The sequence below is a fragment of the Drosophila guanche genome, unplaced genomic scaffold (genome assembly GCF_900245975.1).
Source record: "Drosophila guanche unplaced genomic scaffold, DGUA_6, whole genome shotgun sequence".
In the NCBI taxonomy this organism is placed as follows: domain Eukaryota; kingdom Metazoa; phylum Arthropoda; class Insecta; order Diptera; family Drosophilidae; genus Drosophila; species Drosophila guanche.
Genome location: NW_022995754.1, coordinates 3,753,687 through 3,769,389, shown reverse-complemented (window position 1 = coordinate 3,769,389; position 15,703 = coordinate 3,753,687). Strand labels below are relative to the sequence as shown.

Sequence of the window (15,703 nt, the reverse complement as noted above, 5' to 3'; positions counted from 1 at the left end):
TGTGTTGTTGTTTGCTGTGTTTCTTTTGTTGTTGTTTATACATACATTTAGATTGTACACATTGTACAGCATATAATATATAATATATATATAGTGTATGTATATATTTGATTCATTATTAATATAATATTTTGTTTAGCATTGTGTGGTTCTTTAAATATGTTTGTTTCTGCTCTTTTATGCTCTAGGTACCGCTTTTTCTTCCTTCTTCTATAATCTTCGATTTGTTGTTGTTTCATTTATAAACTATTTTTTGTGTATTCATAATGAAAATTTAAAATTTAACTGCGAAAAACGAAAGCTTTAACAACTTAATCGATTACGGGTAGAGGGCCGGGCAGGGGACTCTATATATATTTTATATTTATATTTATTTTAACTCTCTCTCTTGACTCTATTTTCTTGTGAATTTTTCCCTCTCTAATTTTTAATAGCGACTAAGACACTTTTCCATTTTTCATAAATTTTTCCATCTAATTTCGAATCAATTAATGTTTTTTTACACCGTTTAAAGCTACAATTTTGAGATGTGTTTGTTTTACCAGTTTTTATGTACAGCAAAAATGGTCGAGAGTATTTCTAAATATTTATTTTTTTTGTGGGAGGGGTGGAGGGCGTGTAAGTGCTGAGGGTTTTCCTTTCTTTGTGGCGGAATGTTGCACAATATGTTAGATGGGAGCATGCTCTGTTTTGTAATTGGTTTATTTGTGTTTTTGGGCGTTTGCTTAAGAGCTTACTTAGCATATTTAACAAAAGTTTATACAATTTTTGCTTGGCTTTCTACAAACTAAAAGTGTGTGTGTGTCCTTTATGATAGATAGTAGTTCGGTTTTGTGTGCCTGCTGCTCTTTGCTTAGTTTTACGTTTAATAAATATTTCAACAAATTGCCGGCATGCTGCTCGATCACCCTGCCTTCCTTTTCTGCTTCGATAATAGTCATTGTAATAGTAGATAGTTACGTAATCAATAATAATATTCATAATTTACACGTTCTAATTTGTAAATTCTGTGGAAATAAACTAAAAACTAATTATAGTCGGGGTATTCTTTGAATTTCTATTCTCCTCCTGCTTCGCTTGGTTCTTTCATCATTTTGTTTTGTTAATTATTAAAAACAAATTAAGTTTAATTAAATCAAAATTAGAGGCCTAATTAGAGCTACGCCTAGTACGAGTTAATTGTCATAAAGTAAAGGCTTAGAACTAGTACTAAATACTAACTAAAAAGACCAACTAACTGGCTAATTGGGGGCGCAAGGGTTCGCTTCGCTTCACTTCGATTTGGTCCAAGGGGCGCAACTGCAGTCAAAATTGAAGGAAAAATTGCACAAAGGATAGGGAAAGGAGACGGGGGGTATCGTGAAAATAAGGACACAGGAAATTCGAGTCTTAAATATTAAACAATATCATTTAGAAACAATTACGCCCCAGGACCTCTTTCGACACCACACAATAAAATCTCTCTGGCCTGGTTGAAACCGTTCTGCCCTGCTGTTAAATCTATTTGCAATCTCATAGCTGTGTGGCTCCTGTGGCTGCCGCTGATGTGGCAGCTCCTGTGGCCGTTGCTGCCGCTGTTGCTGATCCAGTTGCCGCCCCCGTTATGTCGTCCCCTTGGAGATCCACGTTGGCGGCACTGGCGTACTGCTAAAACCATGACTGCCTGTTAATGTCATACGGCTTGGGCATGCCCAGTGTTGCGGATCGATAGGCGGATGGCGGTGGTGGCGGTTGGCCATAACCGGCCGCTGCTGCCGCCGCCGCTGGTCCCCCCAGCAGGCTCTGGTTGAAGATCATTCGCGTGTGGAAGTCATCGCGCCGCAGATACTGCTGATACAGCTGAGAATTTGGATCCGGGAAGGGATATGCCGCCGCTGCGGCCGCCGCTCGGGTGGATGGATGTGCGGCCGCCAGGAAGGGATACGATCCGGCTGCCGTGTTCAGTGGATTCTGTGTCTTGTCCGCTCCATTCCCAGCCGCATTGGCTACCGCTGGTAGCTGGTGCGCTGGTGCCGGTGGCATGTAGTAGGGATTGGTGGCATCCCGGAACTGATCCAAGTAGCTGCTGGCAGCCGCAGCCGCCGACTGATCGCCGTACAGGCCGAGTGCTCCGGGTGTGGGCGCAAAGTTAAAGGCACTGCCCGGCACCATGCCACCTGTGGAGGTTTTGAGGGATATTGCCGCGGCATCTGCTGCCGTTTGATTGCTGCCATTCGCTCCTCCGGTTGTGGGCGTGGCCGCCGCACTAGTGGCCGACGAGGAGACGCCGCCCGATTTGAGTCCAGCATAGAGCTGGAATCCCTGTGGCATGTTGTATTGCGCCATTGTCTGCTGGTGTTGCTGCGCCGCCGCCGCCGCCGCTGCCTGTTGTTGCGCTTGCTGCTGCGCTGCCGCCTGCTGTGCGGCAGCCGCCTGTTGCTGCTGCTGCACTTGTTGCTGTTGCGCCTGTTGCTGCTGCTGCTGCTGTTGTTTAGCTGCCGCAGCCGCTGCCTCCGCAGCAATGGTGGCTGCCTTCTTCTTCCTGCCACGCTTTGCTGGTGCCTTGACCTCTGGGGGAGGTGCTGCTACCACAGGAGCCTGATGCTGCTGTTGCTGTTGCGCGGGATTGTTGCTGCCGGGCACATAGTTCCCGGGCAGTTGCTGTGCTGGATTGCCATACGCTGTGGCCGCTGCACTCGAGGCACTGAACATGTGAGCCGCCGGCGGCATGGCCTTGTCAAAGTAGTTTCCGGGATAGCCCAGCATCGACTCGGTGAGGCTGTGCATCAGCGGATTGTTGTAGGTCTGCGGTGGCGGCGGTGTCGGCTTGTTGTATGCCGCCAAATGGTGCGTCTGGCTGAGATGATGCTGGTGCGCGGTCGAGGGTAGATGCATCATGTTGCTCGCATCGCTGACGACTGCTCCTGCGGCCTGTGTGACTGGCGGCTTATCCGTCGTCGCCTGCTGCTGGTGCTGTGTCGTATAATTATGATTTAATTGCGATTGCTGCTGCTGCTGGTAGTTGTGTTGCTGCTGCTGTTGCTGCTGTTCCTGTTGTTGCAGTGGCAACTTTTGAGCCTGCTGCTGCTGTTGTTGCTGGTAATTTTGATTATGCGGCGTTTGCAGCTGTGTCAAGTGTGGCTGCTGCGTTTGTTGCTGATTCGTTTGCTGCTTGTTGCCGCTCGCCTGTTGCGTTGCTTGTTGCTGCTGCTGTTGTTGTTGTTGTTGCTGCTGCTGCTGCAGCTGGCAACTGTTGTCCTTGCCAAAATCCTTGGGGAAACCCATGGCTGCCGCTCGATTGTACATCTCAAATGCCTTATCTGGCGCAATGTTGCCCAACGGCTTGCCAAATGTGACGGTACCCAGGAAACTGTTGAACATTTGCTGCTGCTTGGTCAAGTGAGATTGCGTGTGGTTTGGCACCTGTTGCTGTTGCATCTGTGGCGGCGTCTGCTGTTGCTGCATTTGTGCTGGCGCTTGCTGCTGCTGCTGCATTTGAGCGGGCGCTTGCTGCTGCTGCTGCATCTGTGCTGGCGTCGGCTGCTGCTGCTGCATCTGTGCTGGCGTCTGCTGCTGCTGCTGCATCTGTGCTGGCGTCTGCTGCTGCTGCTGCATCTGTGCTGGCGTCTGCTGTTGTTGCTGCATTTGTGGCGGTGTTTGTTGCTGCTGCATATGTGGCGACGTCTGCTGTTGCATCTGTGGCGGCGTCTGCTGCTGTTGTTGCTGCATCTGTGCTGGCGTCTGCTGTTGCTGCTGTGGCGCAGTATCGTCTATTTTCGGCATTTTACTTGCTGCATTTCCACTGAAATCCATGCCCAGCTCCTCGCCGGGTCTCTTAAGCGGATTGATCAGCGTCTCCGTCTTCGGCGGCTGCTGAATTTGTTGCATAAATGTGGCCATGTCGCTGCCATAAGTAGGGGGCACAATTTTCTGTTGCTGCTGCTGCTGCTGTTGTTGCTGCTGCTTGTCCACTGCATCGGCTGCTGCTGCTGCACTGGCTGCCGCATTGGTGGATTGATACTGCGCGTACGTTGGATATTTGGGTTTCATTTGCTGTTGCAGCCCTAAGACTTGTTGTTGCGCCGCTGCCTGCAACTGTTGCTGCTGCTGCTGCTGCTGTTGCGTTGCCTGCTGATTCACGTTGTTGGTAATGCTCGGCGGCAACAGACTGCGATTCAGACTCCATTCATTGTTCGGTTTCGTTATGGAGGCAGCCGCCGAGGACACAGCTGCCGCCGCAGTGGGCAGTGGATTGATCAACGTTGCCGGATTATACAACGATCTTTGCTGCTGTTGCTGATAGCCATCTAACCCGGAGCCATAGCCATTGTTGCCAAGAGCTGTACAAAGAAGAAACAACATATAAATCCACCTTTCCCATAAGGAACTCCATTCGTAGACTCACCTGTTGGTGCCACAGCGCTGGTGGTTGGCTGTACCGCTGGTGCCGCACCAATCACAGGAGGTTGCACCACCTGTTGCTGCTGCTGCTGCTGGTAGGGCGACAGCACTGGCTGCTGATACGGCGAATGTTGCTGCTCTGCCGGAGACTGGGCCAGCGGCGTTGGCGGTTGTGTGGCTGCTGAGGATGCAGGCGATCCCACGCTGCCTTGCATCGGACTGTGCGCCTGCTGGTGCGCCGCCGGACTGTGTGAGGATTGTGAGCCACCGCCGCCGCCGCGCTGCTGCTGTTGTTCCGCCTGCGGATGATATGGTGAGTGCTGCTGCTGATGGTACGGCGATTGGCCATGATACGGCGACGGTTGCGTCTGCTGGGGCGTCGTGTAGGGCGAACTTTGTGGCTGCTGATAGGGCGAATGGGGATTCGGTGTGCTCGGACTCATGGAGGAATTGTAATCAGATTCCTGGGAGCGCGGCTGCTTGTACTGATCGTAGATGGGCAGCGGAGATGTGGACGAATACGCTGGCGTCTTGGAGGCCTCCGAACCCGAGGGATTATAGCTATTACCGCCGCCATACGGCGATGTGCCGCTCATATCCGGCGTAGAGACATTTGGCGATGAGGCGGAGGAGTAAATGTGCTGCGAGTACTGCGGATAGGGTGAGTTCATCTCACGCGGACTGCAGCTCTTGTCGGGACTGCTCTTGGTGGTGGTGTCCTGATAGAAGCCCACCTTGATCGCTCCATTAAGCGGGTAGGGCGACGCTGGCTTGCCCATTTCATCGTTGGGCTTTGGCGACACCATAATCGGGGAGGCACCAATCGGTGAGGCGCCTATGGGCGAGGTGTAGGAGCCCGCGGCATACGCCCCGTAACGCTCATCGATGGCTATGCGCGGCGAGTCTGGATCCTGGCTGAAGGAACTTCTCTCGGAGTTGGTGCTGCCTGTGCTGGGCTTCCTCTGACGCATCACCGTCGGCAGCGAGAAGTTATCACCCGCCGGCGAGTGCTCTGGTGGCGGCACTTTGTTCGACTCGCCAGACAAATCCCCGCCCGAACCGGTCGTCTGTTGCTTCTCCTCTTCGTCGGACTTTTTGCTCACCTTTGGACCGCCAAAAGCCTTTAGCCAGGCGCTCCAATTCGGCTTCTCTTTCTGCCCAGCTGCCTCAGCCGCCTTGCTGGATGCCTCCGTGGATCCCTTGGCCGATTTGCTCAGCTCCAGCAGCGCCTCAAAAGGCTTGGGTGGGGAATCCTTGCTCGGGGTCTTGGGGCTCACCGACGACTCATTTGATTTGCTCTCCTCGTTGGGACTGCAGTCATCCTCATCCGTTGGCTTCTTGCCCGCACCCGCCAGCTCATCGAACGTCTTACCCAGCGTAAAGTCTTGAGTTTTGATCACAGTGCCCAGACTCAGTTTCGGTGCCCCATCGGTGGTCTCTGTGGTGAGTGCATTCTTCACTTCCTTGGTCTTGGTGGCCACCTGATTGAGTGTGGTGTCTGCGCTCTCCTCTGCCTTGCCTGCGGCCACATTCTGGATGAGATTTCCCTTGGCCTTGCCCGGCTGCAGCCGCTCAATCGTTCGCATCACATTCCCCTTGGCCTTCACCTGCTGCGCCTGTGCCGTGGCCGCCTGCTTCTCCTTGAGGTTCTTCCGCTTTGCCTCCTTGGCCAGCTGCTGCTTGATGTGTGGCGGCGGTGGAGGATTCAACAGCAGCTGCGTCGTCGACGGCTCCTTGGGTTTCGGTACTGGCAGCACTGGCGGTGGCGTGGGCGTTGTAGGTGTGGGCGTCACAGCCACCGGCAGCGGTGTGGGCATCGAGGTGTTGGAGCAATTCGAACTGGAGGCAGCTGTCGCTGAGGTGCTGCCAATGGAGTTGCTCGAGTGCATCGAATGCGGCGGTGTGCCACAGCTGCTGCTCACACTGCTGGCCGTGGGCGCTGCCGATTCCGATTCGGATTTGGCTCCCTCCTTGGGCGGACCATCGGCCACCAAATCGTTCAACGCTTCGGCCAGTTTGTTGGGCACCAGCTCCACCTTGGGCGCCGCTAGGGCCACCGGTCGTCGAAAGTCCGCTGCCTCCAGCTTGCTGGCACCCAGCGCAGAGTCAAAGTCATCCAACAGATTGTAACGCGAGTTGGGGGAATTGCTGGCGGAACTAAACTCCGCCGTAAATTGTGGCGTGTGCTCCAGCCAGCGATTGATGTCCTTGAGGGTCTGCTCTGTCTCAACATCTAGAGCTTCGAGGTTCGTGGTGTTATTTGTCGTTGGTCCGCCGCCCTTTTGCACGCCCTTTTTGTTCGCACCCTTTCTGGCGCCCTTCTCGTTGGGTTTATCTGCTGGCTTTGGTGGTGGTGGCATTTCCTTGGCCGCACGCTTCTTGGCCGCTGCTTTAGCTGGTGATTCCTTCACTTTGGAACTCGCTGCAGCAGCAGCTGGAGTGGCAACAAAAGCTGTAGACGCTGCAGCTGCAACCGTGCTGCTGCTGCAGGCGGGAGGCTCCTTTGTTGCCTCCGATTTGGTCGCCGTGGCTGTCGCTTTGGGTGGAGCTGCTGCCTTTGTAGCTGCCGCCTTTGGGGGCGACGCTTTTGCTGTCGATGCCTTGGAGGTTGAAGGCTTTACGGCGGCTGTCGTTAACGCTTTGGCCGGTGCTGGTGGTGACTTTTCTTTGGGTGCCGGTTTCTCCGCTGTGCTTTTTGGTATCTCTGCTTTCTTTGACTTTTCCCCATGCTTCTCCGTCTCAACCGCCTTGTTGGCTGGCTTTGACGAGCTCTTCTCTAATTTCTCGGTTTTCTCCAGCTTCTCGGCATCCTTGGCACGCTTCTGCTCTTTGCTCTTGCGACCACGCTTGTGCTCCACTGGCGCTTCTGGTGACTTTTCACGCTTGGAGGCGGCCTTCTTGCTCTCGCGACTGCCCTTGGTGCTGGCCGATTTGGAGTCCTCGCTGGGCGCAATCGAATTGGAGGCGGAAGAGCCACTTTGTGCCGCGCGACTGCGTCGATACTTGATCACATCGTACTTGTCCATGAAGGGCAGAAGCATCTCCAATTCCGCTTGCTCTGCAGCGGCAGCAGCCGCAGCGGCCGACTCTTCTTTGCTTATTTTGCTCTTGTGTTTCCCACTGCGTCCTTTATCTTTATCTTTCTCCTTATCCTTGCCCTTCTTATCCTTTTCCTTGTCCTTTTTGGCTGGAGAACTGCTCTCTCCCGCTGCCTTCTTCCCTTTCTTAGTGGTGGCCACCGGTGAAGGGCGAAGTTCTGTGGAGCTCGAACGACTTCTACTCAAGGACACTCGTCGTGGTTGGCTCCGCTGCTGCTGCTGCTGCTGCTCCTCCTCATGCTCGTCCTCGTGCTTGGCACTGAGTTTCGTGGTCTCTGCGGTAGGTACTTTTTTCACCGTCGTCAGCAGCTCGGAGAGATCATCGTTAAGGGCACTTTTCGAGTATTTTTTATGGAGATCAACCTTAAAGGGTGACATGCTGCGCGATCTCGATCCATCCTCATCAGCCTCGTCATCGTCATCATCATCGTCCTCATCCTCATCCTCATCCTCCTCCAACTCTGCGGCCGACTCCGCGAGCGCTGCGGCTGCTGTGGGTGGCAGCAGTTGCTTCTTTGCATTCACATCCGAATGATCGCTGTCCAAATCCGTCCCGTCCTCCTCCTTAGCCGTAGACTTTCTGCCACCCTTCTTGCCCTTTAGCTGACGCTTTCCCGGCGTTGGTGTCTTCACCTTGGACTCGGCCGGCACAGATTTATTTTTTTGTGCGGCTATCGTGCGTGCGGAGGGCTTCATCAGGGACTTGGCCTTGGCCAGGGCCAACTGCTCGTCATCGCTGGAGTCCTCGTCCTCGTCCTCGCGTGGATCACTTAGGTCCGACTCCGTTTCGGGTGCCGACTTTTTGCCACCCTTTTTGGTCTTTTGCTGTGTCTTGCCGCCCGACTTTGCTGCGGTCTTTTCGCCTTTGCCCTTTCGTCCGCGCTTGACGGCAGCTGAATACTCCTTTTCCTTTTCCTTGTCCTTTTCTTTGTCCTTTTCCTTCACCTTTTCTTTGATTACTTTGCCAGCTTTGCTCTTTTTGGTTGTGGCTGGAGGTGGTGCTGGTGGCGGCAGCTGCGGCGGTGGCGGCGTTGCTTCTCTTTCGGGCTCAAACTCCTCTTCGTCCGTGTCCAGATCCTCCAGATGGCCACCGCTGCGATCTGACTTGGTTTTGGTCTTCTTTTTGCGCCGCTTATCCTTCTCCTTGCGCTTGCGCTTTTGGGCCCGCTGTGCAGTGGCCGCCGCTGCAGTCTCCGACAATGGTTCTTCCATGGCGCTGGGCGGCTGCTCCTCCTCGGCGCTGCTGTCCGCATGCAAAGCATTACCAGCCGCATCCTTGCCCTCCTCCTCCTTGGCCTTCTTGCTGAAGTACTTTTCGCGGAAAACATTCATCTTGGAATCGGCAGCGGGATAGCTTAGATTTGGGTCATCATCCTCATCGTCCGACAGATTATCAAAGTACTTTTTGGTGGCCTTCTCAAAGGCATCCTGCAGATTGTTCACCATTTCCGTGTATTCTAAAAGGTAGAAATATAATTATTAAAGGAAAATAAAGGATATTTCATCGAGGGACTGATATCTACCATTATTGTGACCATTGTACAGGCGACAATTGTTAACAATCAAGCGAAAATCATTACGAAATTCACCAAATTTGTGATACTCTCCGCTGTCCAGTTTATCCTCCATTTTCAACAGATCCATTGGTCTGCAAACAAAGTATTTAAAGCGATCTCAAAACAGATATATCAAATGATTTACTCACCTCCTAATAATGGAGTAATACCGCGGTGCAATGTCCTCCTCGACGGGATCCATAAATGGCCATGCATCCCGATGATTCTTCACGTAGACGAGCACCTTGTGCATTCCAATTTGTAGCACTTCCTCCGTTTCGGTGAAGCTAAGAATATTCGCATGATTGGAGGAGTTGTACGTTGAGTTGATGTTTGATTTTGTTGTTGTTGTTGTGTGGTTTGTAATTGAGGAGAATGGATGTATTGTTAGGGTGTGATGGCTGTGATGGTGGTGTTGGTGGTGCGTCTTGGATTTGTGTTTATTACTATGATTAGTGGTTGTCTGATGGTACGGGGGGTACTGATAGTGGGATGTAACAGAGGTGGTTGTGTTTGTATTTTTGTTTGTGTGATTGTTATTTTGGTGGTTATTATGGGTTCCATACGATGATCCTACTCCTATGCCTCCTCCTGCTGTAGCCGTCGTGTGATTATTATTATTCTTTCCATTATGATTGTGGTGCTGCTTATGATTGTTGTTGTTGTTAAGGCTGCTGCTATTGTTGTTGTTGTTGGTGGTGGTGGTTGTGGTGGCTGTGATGGTGGTTTTGGTGGTGCTACGCTTGCTACTATTTACATGGCTACATTTATCGTACATTTTTTGTGATGAACAGTCGGAATGTAGTTGTTGTTGGTTGGTTGGTTGTTGGTGGTTCAGTGGTTGAGGTAGGTACAAAAGTTTACAACAAACGAATGATAAATATATGTTAATCAATTGATATCACATTATATACAATTTGATGGGTGAGTATTTTATTACATGATGAAAGGATTACCAAAACATTGAAAAAATAAAACATGCAAGCGATTTTAGGCCCAAAGTTCCATTGGCTGAACACTCCCATAAGCGAAAGGATACATTTGCAATTCAATTTCCTTTCGGTTGTACTAATTGCTATACAAATGTTCCATAGATGAAAGGATACACGGAAAATTGCCATTCCAATGTACAGTTTGCTCCACAAGTCTGCTAATGGAACTAAATAAAAACTAAATACATAAAAAGTTTACAATCCATAACCAAAATGAAACACAGTTAATAACAAAAGCAGCGGAATTATGGAGCTGGGCGAAGAGACCCCACATAATCCTTATTTCTAGCATTTAGTAACAGCATGAAGCTTGGATTAAATGATATATGGCTTAGGCTCTAAATATTAGTAGGATCTTTGTGTGGTGGGGCGTATGGTGGGGACTCCACTCCACTCCACTGCGTGGTTTGCGCATCACTTACTCATCGCCACTCTTGTCCGAGAAGGCACCACTGTGCCGCTCCGCCTTGCTGGACGATGATGAGGCCGATGAAGGTGTTGACTTCTTGCTCTTGTTGCCCGTCGTCGTCGTCGTCGTCGTCGTCGTCTCTTTGTCCGTCGAGCTATTATTTAGCACATCCTTTTGCTTCTTCGAGCGCACAGTGCTGGCAGATCCCGAGGCGCCGGATATGCTGCTGTTGCTACTGCTGCTCTGCGATTGCTGTTGCTGTGGCTGCTGCGATTGCGTCTGCTGCGGCTGTTGTTGTTGTGTGCTAGTGCTGCCTGGTATGAAAATGTTGCCAGTCAGCGAACTGAGCGAATTGTTGGTTTGCCGGCCTGGCAGCTTTACATTCGCCGCCGGCGCCATTTGCCGTTGCGCGCGCTTTGCGGCGGCCGTCGTCTGTCGTGGTCGAGCTGGGGACTCTGCTGGTTGCTGCTGCTGCGGTTGCGCCTCCTGCTGCTCCACGTCGCTCTCATGTGCCACTGGCGAGGGTATGCTCAGGTCTGCGATGCTTGTGGCCACGGCAATCGCCGCCGAATTCGAGTCCAAGAGCTGAAGCTGCCGACAAAAGTTCTCCTTGTCCTCGGGACTCAGAGATGTTGCATGCGGTAGCTCCTCTGAAGCGTCTGTGCGCTGTTCCCTCTGCTGTTGCTGCTGCTGCTGACGACGACGTCGCTTATGCGGCCCACTGTTGCTGCTGCTGCTGTTCTCGCTTTGCTGATGATGCTGTTGCAGCTGCTGGTTGTTGTTGTCGTCTTCTTGATCTGCCTCTGGCTCTGAGGCATGCTTGTGACGCCTCCGATGGTGTCGATGCTCACGCGAACGCTTCTTCTGCTTCTTGCCCGACTTTTTCTTCTTGTGGTGATGATGATGATGATGGTGCTGATGACGATGATGGCTCTTGCTCTTTGATTCCGCTGGCGTTTGCGATTCTGACGGTGGCGGTGTTTGAGGCGTACGAAAATCGGTGTCTGCTGTTGCTACTGCCGCTACTGATGCTGAGGCAGCAATTAATTGAGTCTCTTGCTCTTGCTGTTCTGTCGGCGACGATGACTGTTCCGCTTCGTTTGTTTTGGCGTCGTCTTCGTCCTCCTCCTCGGTATCAGTGTCCTCGTCACTTTCTGGCGATAGGCAGAAGGTTTCCCTGTGGCACAGAAATTCGCTCGAATTAGTGGTTGTGGTACGTCGGAAGGAGCTTGCGTATGTGGAAATACCGCTGGCAGTCGATGTTGATTGAGAGCTAAATGGGGGAGAGCAGAAAACAAAAAAAATCAGTATTTAGTTGCAGTTTAGGAAGAGTTTCGAATCTATGATTATGGATTATGGCATAATGGCGTTATGGTGTTTCAAAAAATGTGTCTAAAACTTAACTTAAATCATAATTAGATCAAAAAGCATGCTTACAGAGTGTATTTTGAAAAGGAATTCCAATTAATTCTCCCATATACAAAACTAAATGATGGGCAAAACTCAAATTAAGTGATGATCCTTGCTCTGGACATCCTCTTCTGCGGGCTTTGTCTTCCGTTGGCTGGCTAGCTAGCGTCGATGTGAATGATTTTGTATGAGTCTGATTGCAAAACGTATAATTTTTCGTAACCAAATCAAAATTAAAGGCAACTCAACGATCAATTAACGAAATCAAAGATGAGTGAGTTATGTTTTTGGATGTTTCTGTTTTTGTTTTCTGTTTCTGGTGTGTGTCCTCCTGCAAGGCTGCTTCTGTTTCTTATAATATTGGGCGCTCTAACCGTCTACGTGTGCGCTGGTTCTGGTTCTGGGCTGACGGTGCCACCCACTGTGCGCTCTGCCGCTCTCTGTACTCTCGCTCTCTCTGCTCGCGCTCGTTTCGCTGGCGTTCCCTTTCGAGCTCGCGCTCCCGCTCCAGACGCTCCTCCTCCTGGCGAGCTTTCAGCTCAGCAATGCTGCGAATGCGACTCGAATTTCGCACTTGTAAGAGTCTGCCAATAAAAGAAAAGATTTAGAGTAAATTTCCTCCTAGAAATAGCTCAATTTTGGCACTCACTTTCTTCTCCTTAGACGTTCACGCTCGCGGAAAAGCTGCGGCAGCTTGGGCAGAAAGTTCTTGTTGAGTATTTGGAAGAGGTCACGCTCTTTGGCATTCTTTGAGGTCTTGAATTTGGCCGCCAAGTTCTGCCAGTCCTCCTCAGTGAAGCAGATGACCTGCCACACGGTGTTGCAGTTGCTGCCTGCACCGCCAGCCGATGCTGCGGCGGCCCCGCCAACGGCCTTATCCTCGCGATACAAACGAGTGCCGTAGAAATACCAATAACCGGAATTTTTAGAGTCGTGGCCGAGTGGCTCTACGCGCAGGCTGTCCGCCTCTAGATTGCTGAGTATGACCTGCACATCGGCAGATTCCAGGCGAAAGTGACACAGATCGTGCAGAATGTGTAGGCGCTTGCGCGGTGGCAGCGATTGAAAGTCAATGTCCGTGTCGAAGGGATTCTCTGTTTGATGCAGACGACACTGTTGGCGCAACAGGCGGCGCAAGAACATCTGATAGTTGCTGTGTGTGATCTCCTTCGCTACCGATTGGAGCGCATCGCAGCCCTTGAGGAGGCGCACAATCAATTCGGGCACTAGGGCAACCTGATCCTCATCGCTGGTACCATCGGAGAGCAGCGCCGACTCGAGGTCCTAAATAAATAAATTAAAATATCGTATTAAGTCTATGGCATAATGAGATATGCATATCCAAGCACTTACCTCGATGTCTATATCGGGTAATTCGAAGGCGGAACTAAACAATGAACAGAAATGCGAAATACACGGTATCTCCCACCATGATTGAATGTCTGCAGAAAAAATAAACAACTGTTATCGTATATGTGTGTATGTATGCATCATCTGTGATACTCACCCAATAGGCCAATGAAAGTAGAAACCATTTATATATGCTTGCTTATTAGAAACGTTGCTTCACTGCGAGATGTTTAAATAACATAAATAAATCCCTCGAGGGCCTCCAATACGAAGCTCTTTGGTTACTCGATTCGGGCAGGCTATGGATTTGTTAACCGGGAATGGATAACAAGAAAAAACAAACGTATCGATGCGTTAACAAATTAGTTTCAGGTTGCAGCAAAGGAGAAAGAGCTACGAAACAGAAAAGAAAACTTCGAGTGTCGATGAGTTGATACCCTACAGAGAGATTGCTTGATATGTTAGCTTTACTTTACGGCCATTGATTTTTAAAAACTTGTATGCAAACATTTCCAATCGACTTTCCATTCAACTGTTACTATACCGAGCCACAGATACTAAATATTTCCTTATTCTACTTTTGTGTCAATACAACCTCAGCATACTCTCTCTGCATAGGGTATGCATAGACATAAATGTGTGCAACATGTGTGTGCGTGCGCCGTTGTTTGCTGCGGCGCCTGCTGCTGTTGTTACAGTTACAAGATATATGCACAAACATCTGGCTTTATCACTTATCATGCATTGCGATACAGGCAAACACACACGCGAATCCACGCACACTCGCGAAATATGGGAGAGCGGGCGGGTGGTAGGTCAAAAGAAAGTACACGAGCACCCCTTTCGCGCGCTTATTTTCACGAAGAGAAAATCAAAACAGACAGCCAACAAGCGACGATTGCGTAGGCCAGAGTGGGACGGCGAGTGTGCTGCACTCGAATAGCGGCGCCGCTCACTTTTTCACGTTCGTATGCCGTCTCTCTTCCTATCGTCACTATTCCGCCTGCTGTTCATCCTGCCTGCTGCCTGCACTCTTTTTATTTTAATTAATATGTAATTTACATGGCTGCACGCAGTTTTAAAGGCTGTTAATTTCAGGAAGCTCTCGGGCGTCTTAGCCGCTGTATTGGGGTATGCGAGGAGGGATTTCCAACTTCGATTCGTTTTCCGGAGCATGCGCGCGGGGTACGACGACGGCGCCTGGTGCGCCTTTTTCTGCGTTTTGCTTGCTGGCCAGTGTGTATTTATTTTTATTAATACATGTATATATATTTTTCACAAACGCTGCAGGTTACGTGCGAAAATGTCATTTAACTTTAGAGACGCCCAATCGCTGCCACTGCCGCTCCTCTCGCTCTCTGTTCCCTCTGCCGAATTCCTCCAATTTCTTTTTTCAAGCACACACACTCGCACGCACAGCACACACAGGCCAAGAGAGGTGCTCCATCTGCATTAAATTATTAATTATTTGCCCAACAACAGCTGCAGCTGCACACACACGTCTCACACACACACAAGCACGCACTGGAACTGTAAAGTAGTTTTGCTAACATTTTTTCAATCCCGTTGATTCGATTTGCAGTAGGCCAAAGGCGGCGCAGATAATTTCTATTTTCCTCTTTTGCGCTACAACTGCTGCCTGCTTTCTTCTTCTTCTTGCTGGAGGCGTAGAGCTGCGAACTTATCGACTGCTTTCCGATAGTATCGTTTGCATAGAGATGTCCAACTCAATTATAAACAGAATATTACAAAATATTACATCTCTGCATTATGTAAACGTGAGATAAATCTGATTTAAAATTAAATTTACAAGTCTTGTGAAAATAAAGAGTGAAATTAAAAGTGTCCTGCAGTCAATTCCAATTCTTGAACACTCCATTTCAACATTCAATATTTCAACCTTTTTCCGTTTAATCATCTCTAATCGATACATCGATATGCATATCTCCAATTTCCTTTTCGCTTGCCATTCCATTCTCCCTCACTCACTTCTTCGCTTCCTCTTTTCCCGAAATTCACCCTCTTACCATCCCTCCTCCTCTACAACCAGCTGTGAATATAACCTTACTTTTCAGCCTGTTCAGCTACATGGCATCATGTATCATCGTGTGTCTGTGTGCGTGTGTGCAGGCACATCCATGTGGGTCGACGTGCATTGGTGTGTGTACGCGTGCCATGTAGCTTGCCATGTATTCTAGAGTAACTACATGGTAAGTATCGCGGGGCGCGGTAAAGGGCCGTCAATTACTCAACAATCAAATAAACTCCAGCAACACAAATGACCAATCGTAGTTCGATTGCAGCTGAAACTCCAGCAACTGCTGAAGATCGGCAATGGGGCCAAATTTGTCACTAATTTAATCAGATCCACCGCCCTGCCTCGGGGAGTCTCACCATGTACCATGCACCATGTATATCCCTCGGCCTACATGACGGTTCTAGTCTACATGGCAGGCCGCCGCCACGAAACTGGTTTGGGCAAGGGCGGTGCGAGTGTGCGGGTGGCGG

At 50.2% G+C, this 15,703-nt stretch overlaps 1 protein-coding gene across 1 annotated transcript; it reads right to left on the bottom strand.

The window, feature by feature from the left end:
- Nucleotides 1-238: 238 nt before the first annotated feature.
- LOC117589231 (PHD finger protein rhinoceros) lies at nt 239-14,863 on the bottom strand. Its single transcript, XM_034280988.1, is given in 11 exon segments — nt 239-3,463; nt 3,707-4,319; nt 4,385-8,935; nt 9,002-9,126; nt 9,184-9,795; nt 10,449-11,708; nt 12,220-12,429; nt 12,495-13,129; nt 13,199-13,287; nt 13,353-13,494; nt 14,747-14,863. Coding segments are annotated over 10 exon segments (10,074 nt in total). The 5' UTR covers nt 13,381-13,494; nt 14,747-14,863; the 3' UTR covers nt 239-1,512.
- Between the last annotated feature and the right edge of the window lie 840 nt (nt 14,864-15,703).